The sequence below is a fragment of the Nicotiana tomentosiformis genome, chromosome 7 (genome assembly GCF_000390325.3).
Source record: "Nicotiana tomentosiformis chromosome 7, ASM39032v3, whole genome shotgun sequence".
NCBI classification, from domain to species: domain Eukaryota; kingdom Viridiplantae; phylum Streptophyta; class Magnoliopsida; order Solanales; family Solanaceae; genus Nicotiana; species Nicotiana tomentosiformis.
In genome coordinates, this window is record NC_090818.1 from 31,507,725 (window position 1) to 31,524,037 (window position 16,313).

Below are 16,313 nucleotides of genomic sequence, written 5' to 3' on the forward strand. Positions count from 1 at the left end.
AGCATGTCTATTCTTTGCTGGAATTACTGAAAGTGAACTGTAACTGTGTAGCTCGTGATCTTCAGTTCCTTATTTATTATTGTTACTTGTTGAGTTGGTTGTACTCATACTACACCCTGCACTTCGTGTGCAGATCCAGATGTTCCTGAACATAGCGGGTGTTGATCCTTTCGCGCAGTTGACTTTTTCGGAGATTCTAAGGTAGCTGCCGTGTTTCGTAGACCTTGTCTCTCCTTCCCTATCTCCTTATTTACTTTATTTGGTTTCATACTTGTATTCACAATTAGATGCTCATGTACTCAGTGACACCAGATTTTGGGGAGTGCTTGTATTAGTAACTAATATACGTACCCGCGTGATGCGTGGATAATATAAAATAAATATTTTTTAAAAAATACAATAGACACAAAAGAGCATTAAAATGCTATTATTTTATGAACCATTAAATGTACTGGATATTCATACATTCAAGTCATAAGGTTATATAGTTATTCATTAGAAAACATCTCGTGAGGAAAGGACGTAGTTTAAAATATGACACATAGGAAAAACTAATTTGTGATAAAACAATATTTATGCTACAATAACCACATTGTAGTTGCTACATATCATATCTACTGCTTGCAAAGTGCTTGGTCCTTAGTCATTCATCATCATTTTTCTGAAATTCTAGTAATTGCTATGAGTACTTAATTTTTGACCGTGCTTGAATATTTCCCGCTTTTCCAGGTGTGTCCCCACTCAACTTTTTTTTGTCCCCCATACTTGTCCCACATGCTTTGTCTCCCCTACACTTTGCTCCCTACTCTACTCTCCATTGTTCCATACTCCTTGTCCCCCATGCTTGTCTCCCTCACAATTTGCTCCCTACTCTTTCCATTGTTCCCCACTCCTTGTCTCCCATGTTTGTCCCCTATCACAAACCCAATACCTCATTTTCAGCTATAAAACACACACATAACACACAAAGAAAAAGAAGAAGATCACAGAACCCTCCCCCGTTTTTTTGGAAATCAGTCGCAGACCACCCTAAAAGGGAACTCGAACTTTTTCCTCTTCTTCCTCGCAAAAGCAGCTCCAAACACCCAATTTCTCCGGCAAACCGAGCTGGAAAATTGAGTTAGCCACCCGCTAATCAACCACCAATTCCCAAACTCCATAGTTGCCGAGCTCTAATCGCAATTTCGTTTCTCGAAAGCTCCATTTCCTATTGAGTCGAGGTTTCTCCAGTCAAGCCGCACAAAGGTTCTTGCGAGGTTTTTGGTCTGCGATTCCAGTGTTGAATTAGTTGCTGTCATCTTCTGGCTGAGTTTTAGAGTCGGAATATGTAACTGATTCTTCTCAATTTCTGCTATTAAAGAGACCTCGTTTAACAGTGAGGTTGTCGTTCTCGATCACGGTTGTCAGATCAAATTTGCTGCTGTTTTTTCTCAGTTGAGTTTTCAGAATCGGAGTTGCTGTACCTCTTGATTTTTCTTCATTATTGAAAAGATTTTGGCTTATCAGGTTCACTCTTACTTTTATCTTCTTCATTTTATTTAGTTAATGTGAATCGACCCTCTGATTTGTCTGCTCAATTTCGTTTGTTGAATACTCTGTCCACGAATGAATTTGAGCGTGCAAAATGAATGACATAATTCTTTGTTGTGCTTGAATCTTGAAGTTGTGCTTGGGTGAAAAATTAATAATTTTTTTTTTGTAAGATCAACGTGCATTCAGTTATTTTGTTTAATGATCCCATGTGATAGGTTTCATTTAATCGCCTTATTGTGATATTGAATAAACAAATTATTTTAGTGCTATGTTGGGACAATTTGGTAAGTAGTGGAGTGATTAGTGCATAATTACATATTAGAAATCTGGCACGTCAAACTAGGAAAGAATTGAAGAGTGAGGGTAAAAATATTTGAATGGCTCTTTCTCATTGCCTTGATTCACGTTTCTTCACTTTGCTGCTATTGTATTATTCTAATCTTCTCCCTATCTTCCTTGAATGTTCAAATGTCTTTTGTCGGATGCTTTACTTTGCTTATCAGTATAGTTGGGTATGAAATTATTTGAATGATGTATGTTGGGGGCCATGGGTTGGGATTGAAAGGGAATAGAACCGAAATTTGAGTATTACATGTTCACAACTCTATTTTATTTAAACCGCTAGTAGCATTGCTTTAAGCGCGATTAATAAATCATCGTGGCCATGAGTACGGTTCTTGTGGCATGGTCACGAGATGTAAACCCCAATTCAAGTGTGCATTTCATGCAACTCGACCACAATTTCAAACAATAATAAGAATAAACATGTTGTAAATCGCGGGTGCGTTTCACGTGGCGCGATTCGCAATGTGTATAAAAACAAACGAGCGCGCGACATCGCGACTTGTTCAAACAAATTTCATAAACACTAAAAGCGGTTAAAAGATAAAATGCACAATAGGTTTTAAACATGCAATAAATCAGATAATTAAGCCAAGTATAGTCAAATAAAGTAACCGCTCGGAGAATGCCTCACACCTTCTTTCCGGTCAACAGAATTCCTTACTTGGACTTTGTTTTCGCAAACCAATAATAATAGAGTCAAACCTTCCTTTGACTAGGGATTCAAATAAAAGGTGACTTGGAACACCAAAAATCAATTTCAAGTTGCGACTCTATAAATAAAATAACCCCTACTCAAATTTGTCACTTTAATTGGAAAAACTCTTTAACCCACAATCCATAACACATATTTATCTTTGTGGGGGGTAGAAAAGGGGTGTGACAATTGCCTGAGGTTTTAGCTAAACTTTAGTGAAATAATGACTTGATAAACAATGCCGAACAGCTAGAGCTAGTATAATTCACCCCAAGAAGTTAGCACTGTGATCATCAAACGCTCCTTTGCATTGAAGTTTACAGTAGAAATATTGAGAAAGCCAAAAATCCCAAAACATTGGATGTCTTAGGTGATACTGTCTCCATAGGCGAAGCTGAAATGCAAGATAAAAGGGAAACAATATTGAACAGGTGCATTGATACTTTGACTGTTAAAACTTTGGAGAATATGAATTTCTGCATGCTATACATAATAGAACCAGTAAAAAGACAGTTTAAGAAATTCATACCGGCAACACTTATATTGCTTTTTTGTTCCTAAGAAAACTTGTGGTGTTGGATGATCTAGGAGGTAATCCTTCAGAAACTGATAAAATGGGATGAATTAGTAATGAACTTAACTTTAAAGAATGTCAGCACCAACCAATAAGTATTGACATAATATTTTCAAAACTAACATAAAATAATTACATAAAAATATTTAATGTCCACATTGTTTCATTGAAATAATTATGTCAAGATCAGCACAACATTTTTAAGATTAACAACAATTATTGAAAACACGAAATTCTTACTTCATAAGGTATAATCTTTAGAACCTAAGTAAAAAATCCAATAATAGAAAAATAGTTCAATTGAGTGCACCAAAATTAGTCGATTAATATGAACCTTATCACAACTGTTATCGATGATTTGTTTCACACCTCAAAAATAAAAAATATTGGTATTCACCAATTACTTGACTTCATGGGGTTGATCTTCACTTTTGGGCTAGCAGATTCAAATATCTTATCATGAGTCGATGATTTCAAACAGGCTATGCTTCATGTTGGTAGCCTTGCACGAGATAACTTCGAGAACATCAAATGCCTCCTTCATTGAGCAATCTAAAAGGTAAAGCGAATAGTCAATAGATTCGTCATTAGCGGGAAAGCAGCAACCAATGGAGAATTGACTTTCATTTGAATGGCGTTTGAATCTATTATATCATACGTAATATGTTTGAAGTGCACCACAGTAGCATTATATCAAATTTAAGATGTAAGTTTCTAGAACTGCGAACGAAAAGAAAATAGGAGTGTTAAAATAAATAATACTACGTTGCCAAAAACCGACGATGCAGCAGCAAAATAAAAATTTCCGTTCACAATGCACAAAGTTGAGAAAAGCAGAATGTAAGAAATTCAAAGTTGAGTTAAAAATATATCTGTATAAATATACAAAGAATATGGACCTGCTTTTTGAATATATTGTAGTTCCATAGGCCTTCATTTTGAAAGGTTCAAGCGGACCGTGGTTTCAACGTTCCTGTAGAGTAATATAATTTTTTTTATCACAGCGCGAAAAGCTGTGAAAAACAGAACGATATAGATTTAGAACAGTATTCAATAGAATTTATGTATTAATAAAAGTAATATGGACCTGACTCTTGTTTGTATCATAGTTTCAGAAATTCTCTTTCCAACGATAAAAACAGATCGTGGTTTCAATGTGTCTGCGAAAATTTATGATTTTTTTAGTTAGGATGCACAAAGCTGTAGAAAGCACAATAGCAGATATTTAGAACTAAATTCAAATGCCTATATGTATAAATGTATTAATAATCTAGAGTTGATTTCTAGAATTATTTTAGTTGCAGAAGTTATTATTCCAACGGCACAAGTGGATCGACATTTCGACGTGTCTGCAAAGAAATATGAATTTTTTAGTGAGGACGAGCAAAACTGTAAAAAGTAGAATGACAGGAAATACGAACTGACTTCAAAAGCATATTCGTATTAATCTACAAAGACTTAGGATCTGATTTTTGTATATATTGTGGTGTCAGAAGTCCTCTTTCTAATGGCACAAGCGGATCATGGTTTCGACTGTTGTGCAAAGAGATGTTATTTTTTTAGTGAAGACGTTCAAAGCTGTAAAAACATAAGGGCAGAAATTCAGAAATGAGTGTAAAAGAATATCTTGATGAAGATGCATATCAAAAATTATACAAATTTATGAGAAGTAACAATGAGATATGGATTTGCGCATGCTATTTATTACATAATATAACCATAAATAAGACAGTTGAAGAACTTCATACCAGCAATAATTGAATTCTTTTTTATTCCAAAGGAAACTTCTGTTGTTGTTGACGTAGGAGGTAGTCCTTCATAAAATGACAGTATAAAACGGGATGGATTAATAATGAACTTAATTTAAAAGAAGGGATAGTTTTTCGTAATATAGACCTTAACTTATTGTTAAATACCTGAACATGTAGAGATGTCAACATGCATGCCGCAAAGAAGTGGCAACTTAAGTGCTAATCTGGAGTTGATAGGAAGAGAGATGAGGTTAGTTTGACTGAGCAATAGGCAAAGACAACTCAACGATGATATGTAATCTATTTGAAGAATTACATATATTTTGATTGCAGATGTGGTGGTGAAAGTAAACTCACCTATTAACAGTGAATGTAATAAAAACCAAACTTTAGTGTATATTCAGTACATAAGTAGTAAAATAAGTAGCAATGATCAGTAAATATAAACCATTTACCACAGAATTCTTTAACTGTTGTATTAATGAATATGACAATGTAAGGGCCAGAGCCATCGTATTGATAAGGTTAAACTTTTCTCCAAATTCTTCCCACAAAGTTATTTTTAATTTTGCAGAACTGTCGAGGGAAAAAGATGAAACTAGATAGTAAAATCTAAAATGTAATATAAAGATATGTGCTTAAACAAATTGAAAACAAAAATTAAGGTAAGAATTAATCTATTTTTCTGGAAGATAAAAAAACAAAAGGTAGGTAAAAAGAGATGAGTGGCTTAAAAAGAACAATTGAGGATGAAGAACTCATACAACAACTACTATTTCTCAATTCCAAGCAAGTTGAAGTTGATTATATGTGTCCTCACTTACCATATAAACTCATCTCAAACTAATAATATACAATGAGCAGAACAAATAGAAACTTCAAATAAATATTCACTACTAATTATTTTTTCTTATCAGAATTTTCACTATCAAAGTTTCACAAAAATATAAAACTGAAGGCTATACAATGACATTGCTCGATTCAAAATTACCTTATGTAGCATTTTCCCTGTTATATTACTTTTTCCTTTTGGATTAACAACTTTTATACCTCAGCCAAAGAGTACAATGATTGAATATGGATGCAAGTAAAGACAAATTCTATACAGCTTCCATGAATCACCGCTGTTAATAGTTGAGAAAAAAAAAATACTTTTTCGTCAGGGACACCAGAAACACTACCACCTCGTGACACACTTGACATTTTGAACTCCCAAATAAAATGTCACTTACATACTGACTGGTCCAATAAATTGTTAGAGGCTGCATAAGCTATTCATTTTCTTCATTTTTGTCAAAACAATTAATAATAAATAGCAAATCAAAGTAGAAGAAAGATATGCAGGAACAAAATGAGTCATCACACCAGCACACACAAATGTTATAGTAAAAATACCAGTCATAGTTATTCTTGAGTATAGATGTATAGTTGAGTATTCTTGAGTAAAAATACCAGTCGTAGTCATTCTTGAGTATGAATGACTAAAACAGTTAAATGTATAGTTGGAAAATTTTATTTGACTATAGATGCAGTGAATTTTTATATATATATATATATATAAATGTATATATTGAACCGTGTTTTAAACTCGTCAGATTGAGAAAAATTTGGATTAATCCACAGCTTTGATACATTCCAAGTATTGCGCACAGAATATGAATCTACAAAACAACGTATATGTAAGATATAATGAATAACTTTCACACAGTAATGTCAAATTGAATAATTGTATTTTACCTTGAAATTTATGGGCTTTTATGAGCAGCATCACAACAATAATAGGCTGGCTATTAGAACTTAGCAGGTGAGGTACAATTTCATCAACAAATTCGCCCCAGAATGTAGCAGACAACTTCTTACTCCTGCCACATAGAAATAAACATATAATTTTATCATATGTAATTATCAAATCCATCCTTAATTAGTAGATGAATGTTTATTCTTACTCATCATCTTCTAGTTCAATATCCATTAACTTCCTAGAAATTCCACCTTGTTTGTGCATGTGTACCTCACTAAAACCGACGATTTCTAAGATCACATCTAAAGAAAAAGAATTCGTTAAAATAAATAATAGAAAAGTTCATAATTAGAAATTTAAGATAAAAGTTATTTTTACCGAATAATTCAGTCTCGTTCACATCAACCTTATTTATCAATTCATCATATGGTCGCAAATAAAATATATTTATTGGGAAAAGTTGATTAGTTGTTTCGGCCACTATTGCCCGTTGAGTAAACGTCAGTCTCAACCTATGTTTTGTGGTGTTGAACTTCTCCTTATTATGACAAACGATAAAGTTCGCCATATGATATAATCCAAGTTCAGTTATTTGTGTTTTGAAAAGATGCAAAATTGACTTGCCAATAGAAGCATGTATCCGATCGTCCTACGAAGAAATTACATTAAATAACAGAAAGTGTTTGAAGGACTTAGTAATACAATAATCCCAGATTAACTTTTCAAATTTATTAAATAACAGAAGGTTTTTGAAGGACTTAGTAATACAATAATTCCAGATTAACTTTTCAAATTTATATTACTATACTTGAATACTAGAAATTATACTAATACTAAATTGTAGTAAATTTACTTCTCAACAATAGAGAATTAAATAGTCAAAGAAACAAAGCAAAAACTCCAGATTTCAACTTCATCACATTAAAAAACAAAAAAGGTAGAACATGTAATGCACAATATGGAGAAACTCGATTTCCAACTTCATAACATTAAAAAACAGAAAAGGTAGAACATATTATTACCTATATGTGATATACTTTCAATTTACATTGAATATCTTTTCAAAACATATCTGGAGAAATTGGATTATTAAATTTAAATTTGCAACTTAAGAAATAGAGAGCAAAACGAATGAGTAAGAAAATAACTTATTTTAATACATTTTCATCTTGTAGAACCAATTCAATCGACAATGTAGTATCTGAATTAAAACGATCTGGTACTTTTCACAGACGGACAATCCGAACTTTCAACTTCCATTGCATCTTCGAAATTGTTACATCCTTGATGAAATCAATGTGAGTAGCCATTTTTTGCATAACCCGTATATATTCTTTAAATCTTGATAGCATTAGGAAGATTAGAATTGAAGTACATGTATCAGTGGAAGAAATATAAACATGCAGTTTTGAGCAGTTGTTACTGAGTATAGTGGATTTCAATCGTGAGTGTTAATCGTGGTTATAGTTGAGGACACTCTGACTATCGTGGTTTTGCAGAGATAATATAGGAAAAGTGAAAGGTAAACGTGATTTTGCAGAGATAATTTAGGGTAAGTGGAAGGTAAAAGGTTTTTAAATAATATTGTGGATTAAAAGGTTTAATTTTTAAAAAAAATAAAAATTCTGAAATTTCTCCAGGATATTGTACGGCAGTTTTATCCCTAACAACGGTAAATTGTAGCTCCTATTTTTTGGGAAATTGTCCTAAAGTGGCATATTATGATGATGCCACTTGGCTTAATGAGGTTGCTTCTTCCTCTCTTTTTAATTATAGATAGATTGTGGGATTTCGTATTATATTTAAATATTATATTTTCAAACTTGAGAGAAATTATAGTTTATTGAGATTATCGGCTTGCCTAGTATCGAGATAGGCGCTATCATGACAGGTTGAGATTTTGGGTTGTGACAGCCTTCTTTCTTGAATTGACCTCCGGACAGCTCAAATCTATCCAAATTAATTGTATAACTTCTTTAAAATTCATCGAAAATAATTCTGGATAATAATGCGTCGACTTAAAAAATTTATTCCAAAAAGTCAACAAAAGTCAACCGGAGTCCACCTCTCGGAACCCGACATAATTTTCATGAAATTCGAACACCCATTCCGATACGAGTTCAACCATACCAATTTTATTGAATTCCAATAACAACTCGACCTCCAAATCTTAAATTTTTATTTTTGGAAGATTTTACAAAAATCTTGATGTCCTCCATTTAAATCCGAATTAAATGATGAATATAATCATTGATTTATGAAATATAATCACTTTTTGATATAGGATACTTACCCAAGTCGAAGTCGTGAATAACTCCTCCAAAATCACCTCAAAACTGAGCTCCAAAAATCCAATCGAAAATGGCGAAATGACCATTTTTGGTCCTTTATGTTTCTGCCCAGTTCCGCTACTGCGGACAGATTTGCGCATCTGCGAACTCGCTTTTGCGAGCCAAAATCTGCATCTGCGAAGTCCCAATGTCCATTGCCCAACAGGAGCTCACATCTGCAGAAGAAAATGCGCATCCGCGATGTCGCTTCTGCGATTAAACGACCGCTTTTGCGAAACCATGCCAAGCTGCCTCGTTCCAGTGGTCGCTTCTGCGATCACGCAGGTGCTCAAAATACGTCGCACCTGCGACCTCTGTCCAGTACCCCTTCCCAGTCGCTTCTGCGAGATCGCTTCTGTGATGAAACTTCTGTAGAAGTGAAGAACCAGTTGCTGCCCAAAAACAACAGCAAATTCCAGCAGCTATCTCATCCAAAAATCAACTCCGTTAACCTTCTGAAATCCCCCCGAGGCCCTCGGTACTTTAACCAAATATACCAACATGTCCCAAAATACAATACGAACTTAGTCGAGGCTTCAAACCACGTCAAACAATGCTGAAATTCCGAATCGCGCATCGAATCGAATTATAAGGTTTTAAATCTTCCAACTTCTATATTTTACGCCGAAACGTATTAAATCAATCCGGAATGACTTCAAATTTTGCACACAAGTCATAATTGACTTAATGGAGCTATTCCCATTTTTGAAATTAAAATCCGATCTCGTTATCAAAAATTCACCCTTCGGTCGGACTTTTCCAAAATCTTATATTTTCCAACGTTCGTCAAAATGTGTCGAGTTGTCCTACAGACTTTCAAATCCAAATTCGAACATACGCCTAAGTCCGAAATCATCATGCGAAGCTATTGCCATCCTCGAAATTCTATTCCAAGGTCGTTTGCTCAAAAGTCAACTCTCTGGTCAACTCTTTCCATTTAAGCTTCTAAATAAGAATTGCCCTTTTAATTAAATTCCGAATATTCGGTAAATCAAACTCGACCACACCCGCGGGTCATAATACATATTGCGAAACTGTTCGAGACCTTAAGCCACCGAACGAGGCGTTAATTCTTAAAACGACAAGTCCGGTCGTTACACTGCTTCTCATTAAAAATATTATTTTCCTTCCAATACCTCAAAAGAAAGCTTGGCCAAACAGGTTATTATTGTAAGTTGCATAGGTTTGCTCCGTCATGGGCCAAGAGGCCCTCTAAGATGTTGCATCATTACACTTCTCTCATCCTCTACTTATGTGCACACCTGCGAGAGCTGAGTGTGTGGTTTTTTTAGGGGATTTGGCATGGCATGCCAACTAGATCCAACAATTGGCATAAAAAAGCCAACGTTTTTGGATTTGGCATATGGTAGCCTAAAGTTATTCTCTCTCTTCTAATGGTTCAACCACCATCCTAAAAATAAGCCCCATCAAAATTATTTTCCTTAAAAATAGCAATTTTTTTTTAAAATCCTCTCTCTCTTCTCTCATAGCAACCATCATCCTAGAAATTAGGTTCCATTTCCTTTAGTATTATCCGAAAAAACTCCCAAATATTTTTTAATTATTTTTCTAGTTTTTTTATATGTATATCCAAATATATATAACACAATAATAATTAAATTATTTGTATATCACAGTGTATAACATAATAATAATGTGTATATCAAAAAGGTATATTAAAGTTTTATTTTCCTTCTTTGTATAACACATTTCACATTGAAACTCAAGTTCAAGACGACTCCATATGTGTATCCCCTATTGTATCTCGTGTATATCTCTATGTATATCAGTGATATCTCATATATATCATGTGTATCTATGTATATCCATGAAAATTTATGTTATATATACGATATACAACGTGATACATATGAGCGTCCATAAAAATATTGTATTGTATATGCGATATACAACGCGATATACACATGTCGCAATTGTATTTTTAGGTTTGATTTTAAATCACTTCTAATCTTGCTCAATTTTTATATGTAGCCTTGTTTAGGTATTTTTAATCAATTTCAATCACATCCACTCGTTCAGTCCAACCCAAAAAAGAAGAGAGAAGAAAAATAAAGTTGAAATATATTTTTTTTCTCTTAGTTTTTGCTTCTGATTTTCTCTGATGTGAGATCAACTTTAGCTTTTCATCCCATTGATTTTTTTACATAATTTGTAAGATTTTTTGCTAAACTATGAGAGTAAAAGAGAAGAGATAGAAGAAGAAATACAAGGAGCGAAAGGGGGAGGGAAGCAATGAACAAGAAGAGAAGTGAGCGACGGGGGGGGGGGGGGGGCAGACAATTTGGGGCCAATAGTTTGAGAGAGAATATATAAGAGAGTAGTTTTTTTAGGATTTGGCTATATAATGCCAATTATTTGGGATTATATTTGCCAAACCTAATATAAGTTCTAAAAAATTGTCAGTTCATGTTATGTGTTATTACCTGGTGCCATTTTATCGTCTAATAGCAAGGGAAGACTTCTTTTGTTTTGGGCTTTTTGTTTCACCATCATTGCTTATGGATTCATTATGTTCCATCTAGACTTGAGGCCCGTTTTCTCTTTTGTTTATTAACCAATAATTCAGCCCATTGGACATTTTGTCCGTCTATTTACCTTTAGGTTTAATAAAAAAAAAAGACCGCTTGTCTTCAAGCCCTTTCCCCTTTCTTGAGACAAAAGATTATAAAGTAATCATCTATCGTTGGAAATATTGAAAAGGTCAGCTAACTCTAATCTTTGGAATTGTTCAATGTTCATCTTTTCCGCTTGAGCTAGTCAAGTAAGCGTTGAACACGAATTGAAAACTTGTCCGCCTCTTTGACAACAGGAACTTAGCACACCAAATTGTGTCAAAGTGACAACATTCATTAAGAGTAAAGTACAGTTAATATCTATGAAGGTGCCGGATCACTAGTATCACAACTTGTTCTTTCAGGTCCCGGTAGGGTTATTTCGGGTAGCAGGTGGAGGGAGGAGCGAGTTGGGTTGTGGGTGCATACGGTCTTGGACACTTAACCATGACAACATTCCACTTTTATTATCACTCTGGTATTGGCAGGGATAATTATCATGTTATTAACCGAATCGATCGAAACTTTAATGCAACCTTTTCTGATCCATCGGGCGGGGGAGTTTTGTACATGCATATATAGGCTATCTACATTTCGATTGGATAACTCATTATAAACATGGCCTACCAATTTAACTTCTCAAAATGGACATGAAAAACAGTAGTGCATGGTCGGCGCAAGCACCATAACACAACCATAATGAAAATAGACTAGTCTCGATCTCTTCTCTGAGTTCTTTGTTTCGATGATTCGTATTTTGGGGAAAAGTGATAAATAAAGCAGCCTATATATGACCACATATCTTGTGACAAGAACTTTAAAACTACATGTTCACACATAGATGATATCCTCAAAAAAAGACATTTAAAGAAACAAGTGTAGAAGTCTAGTGCCAGTGCATCATTTTCATGAGCTAACGAACATTAAAAGCAAGTGCATGGGAATAGAAGAATACAAAAGAAAGAAGGATCTAGTCAACTGAGTTTCTTTTAAATTATAACATGCTAGATGTTTCCCATTCTTCTTCCTTAAGTTGTTCACACGCTTGTATAATTGTTTATCGCTGTTTCTAAGTTTGTACATAGGAAACAAAACGAACATTTCAGTAATTGGCTTTTTAGGCCAACACGGTGGTGGTGGGGTTTGAGTTAAGGGGAAGAGTACTGCAGCCAACTATATACTCGTAAAACTCGATTCTTTAGTCTCTGTATATTTTGAATGCGTCCAATATATCTGCCTATAGTATAGTCAATTAATTTCACTTTAATGATCGAAATGGACCTTTGTATTTTGCCCCTTTCTCTCTCTTTTTAAGTGTTGGATGTGGATATATCTACTCGTAACTAATGAATGATAATAGGGTAGAAAAAGATAAGTTCAGATAATTCTATGCCTAATAATGCAGAGCGAATTTACAATCATTAAACTGCAATTTCAATTCCGGTATGAGTGCATTGCCTTGACAATTACAAGTGCTTAACAAATCATTAGTGTTTACGCACAAAGTATGGTCAGATTGATGACCATCCACCCTTTTTATTTTGTATGGATACAAATATTTACTTTACATCATAATAGCCGACCATCCAACCACTTATATTAAAAGTAGCCAACAGATGTATGATATATGTATAATTCATACATAATATATGTATAACGTATATAATTTATATATACCGGCTAGAATAAAGTAAGCATTGAATCCAATCGGCTATTTGTGTAAAATTTGCATAACAAGTTGTTCAGTAATTTTTTCCGGGAGGTCCTTCGGTAACTAAGAATGTATTTGATATGAAGGAGTCAATTTTTAGGAAAATATTTTTTATGAGAAAATTATCTTCTCGAGTCATTTTCCCAAGTTTCCCAAGGGACAAATTACTTCTTTCACTTATGAACAGAAGTCATTTTTTTTTATAACTATCTCAATTTTTAGTAACTTCATATTACTTACTCCAACTAACACTTAGACATTACTTTTTAATCTTTAACATTCAAAAATTTCATCAAAATACTTTCCGATCGATTTGCTAATTTATTTTTAATATTTAAAACTATATATATATATATATATATATATATATATATATATATATATATATATATATATATATATATATTTCTTTGGAGAATGTCTTCCATTTAATTAACATCCAAACACTGGATAATATCTTTCAGGAAAACGTTTTTACTATGGAAGACGAGGACTTCCATCATATCAAACATACTCTAAATCTGAGTATATCACATGATTCTAAGTAAAGATAGATAACTCAGCAACTGAAATGTTGCAACTATATACTGATGACTTCAGGTTTTAACAAGTGATCCCAATAACAGGATTTGAAACATTAAAACACCAATGTTTCTGCATTTTTAAAAGGTAATTTGTTGGTCGACTTTAATTTGTTGTTTGACCGACTGCACTGGAAGAAGCTAGCTACTAGCTAGTCTCTCCGGTTCACTTTAATTGTTTTTTTTTTGGCTGATTTCACATATATTAAGAAATTCACTTTTTAGCATTAATTAACAATGAAATCGACCATATTAATCTTAATTTGTTCATTAAAAATACAAAAAATACTCCTAAACTCTTTACTCCAAGAACAACTTTATAAAAAAGAAGTTAATTATTTTTTGATATATAATAAAATCAAATATTGAGAACTACGAAAAAAAAAATACTAAAAAATCAATTAAAATATACGGTATTGAGTAATACACATTTCGACAGCTACCCAATGGTGTTAAGAATCTTACCAAGTGGATAAGTGGCGGCTATCAAGGTTTAGAAGCAGAAATTATTAGGCGAGGTTTTTTTGATGTAGAATGTATATTTGTAGGCCAAAGCAATTTTATTTTTGTTAAGCCTCTAGCCTCAGGTAGGGGTGTAGATAGACTGACTTGATTCAAATTTTTTAATTACCAAATTAATTAATGATGTCGGATTTTAAATCTACTAATCTTATGATACACGTTTTGCACGTGTGTCTAAGTCAGTAAATATACAACTTTTTAGAAAACCGTATAAGTACTATTAAATAATATATTTGTATTATAAAATAAATATTATTTTATACTCCTTAAAATATATGTAGTTTTAGTTGAAAAGGCTTATTTATAAAACCTTCCATGTTAACTTTTCTTTTTTAATTTTCTTTCACTGCCAATATTATTCTTATGAAAATAAATTTGGGCATCCTAAGAGTTTTGTCAACTTGAAAAAATAATTTTACTTATACAATGAATTTGACAAATAATTGGATTGGATTTTTAGACTTAATTATTTGGTCTTAACATTAAAGGAACTTATTTATTTTTTATTGATTCGAATTTTTAATATTAGCTCATCCCAAGATTCATATATTCAATTGTAACATGAAAGGGATTAAATTATGTTACATCATCCAAAAAGAAAATATATAAGGCAATTAAAATTTAATTTATTTAAAGCACTGATTGCTAAAACTTTCTACATAGTTTAAATAAGAAAATTAAGTTTAAGTTAATTTTCGAATCCTAAATATTAAAAACTTTAATATGAAATATATTACAGTTATATTAAATAATTCTAGTAAGGAAGGATTAAGAAACTATTTGCTAAAGTAGAAACCTGAATATTGATCTCAAAATTCCATATTGTTACTTTAACGACCCAACCGGTCGTTTTGAGCATTTGTACTTCGCTCAGTAATTTACGGGCGTGAGTAGCTCCGTATGATGTATTTTGACTTGTGTGAATCGTCGGTTTTGGTTTTCAGGTATTTCGGAATCGAATTGGAAGAATGAATTTCATTGTTGAAGCTTTAAATTGGGAGAGTTGACCAAGTTTGACTTTTTAGCATTTGACCTCGGATTGAAATTTTGATGGTTTCGTTAGCTCTGTTAAGTGATTTTGAACTTAGGAGCGCGCCCGGATTTTAATTTGGAAGTCCGTGGTTGAATTTGGTTCGAAATGGTAAAAGTTAAAATTTTGGAAAGTTTGACCGGGAGTGAACTTTTTGATATCGGGGTCAGATTCCTATTTCGGAAGTTGAAACTGGTCCGTAATGTCGAATGTGACTTGTGCGCAAAATTCGAGGTCAATTGGACGTGATTTGATAGGTTTCGGCATCAGTTGTAGAAGTTGAAGTTTCAAAGTTCATTGAATCCGAATTGAGGTGTGATTCGTCGTTCCGATATTGTTTTGTGTGTTTTGAGGCCCCGAGTAGGTCCGTGTTATGTTGTTGGACTTGTTGGTATATTCGGATGGGGTCCCGAGGGGCTCGGGCATTTTTCGGATTGTGTTCAGACTATTTTCCTCTATTTTGGTCTTGCTGGTGTGTTCTGATTTTCTGGTGGGTGGATTGTTCTTCGCGATCGCGGATCAGTTGATGCGATCGCGGAAAGGGAAAATGGAGCTGGGCTGTTTCTTATTCGCGGTCGCGATTGGCCAGAAGCGATCGCGTAGCTTTGTGTTAAAGACTGTCCGCGTTCGCGTATGAGGAACTGCAGTCGCGAAGTGTTGAGGTTTGGCAGTTGGAGCTGGAGGCCTTCTTCATCGCGTTCGCATAGTTGGAGACGCGTTCGCGAAGGTATGAGCCAGCTGTGAGTCGCGTTCGCAAGGTGTTTACCGCGAACGCGAAGTGTATTATGCCCGGGCAGATTACAAAGCACTCTATTTCGAGGGTTTCAGCCATTTTTACATTTTGGGAGCTATGAAGCTGGAATTGAGGCGATTCTTGAAGCAATTTTCACCATATGAATTGGGTTTTGAGCCGTTCGGAGGTCGGAAC

General features: G+C 33.8%; 1 protein-coding gene across 7 annotated transcripts; it reads right to left on the reverse strand.

Moving 5' to 3' along the window:
* Positions 1-3,321: 3,321 nt before the first annotated feature.
* On the reverse strand, positions 3,322-8,032 carry LOC117275980 (uncharacterized). Of its 7 annotated transcripts, none has more exons than XM_070181429.1 (10): positions 7,799-8,032; positions 7,017-7,287; positions 6,844-6,940; positions 6,635-6,759; positions 5,889-6,021; positions 5,063-5,121; positions 4,895-4,960; positions 4,234-4,306; positions 4,046-4,119; positions 3,322-3,698 (listed from the first exon to the last, which is right to left on the reverse strand). In XM_070181429.1, the coding sequence occupies exons 2-5, from the start codon at positions 7,204-7,206 to the stop codon at positions 5,942-5,944; spliced, it is 492 nt and encodes a 163-aa protein (XP_070037530.1). In that variant the 5' UTR covers positions 7,207-7,287; positions 7,799-8,032; the 3' UTR covers positions 3,322-3,698; positions 4,046-4,119; positions 4,234-4,306; positions 4,895-4,960; positions 5,063-5,121; positions 5,889-5,941. The 7 variants fall into 7 exon arrangements, with proteins under 7 accessions (XP_070037530.1, XP_070037529.1, XP_070037528.1 ...); XM_070181428.1 differs by having other exon boundaries at positions 4,234-4,495; XM_070181427.1 differs by having other exon boundaries at positions 4,046-4,306.
* Between the last annotated feature and the right edge of the window lie 8,281 nt (positions 8,033-16,313).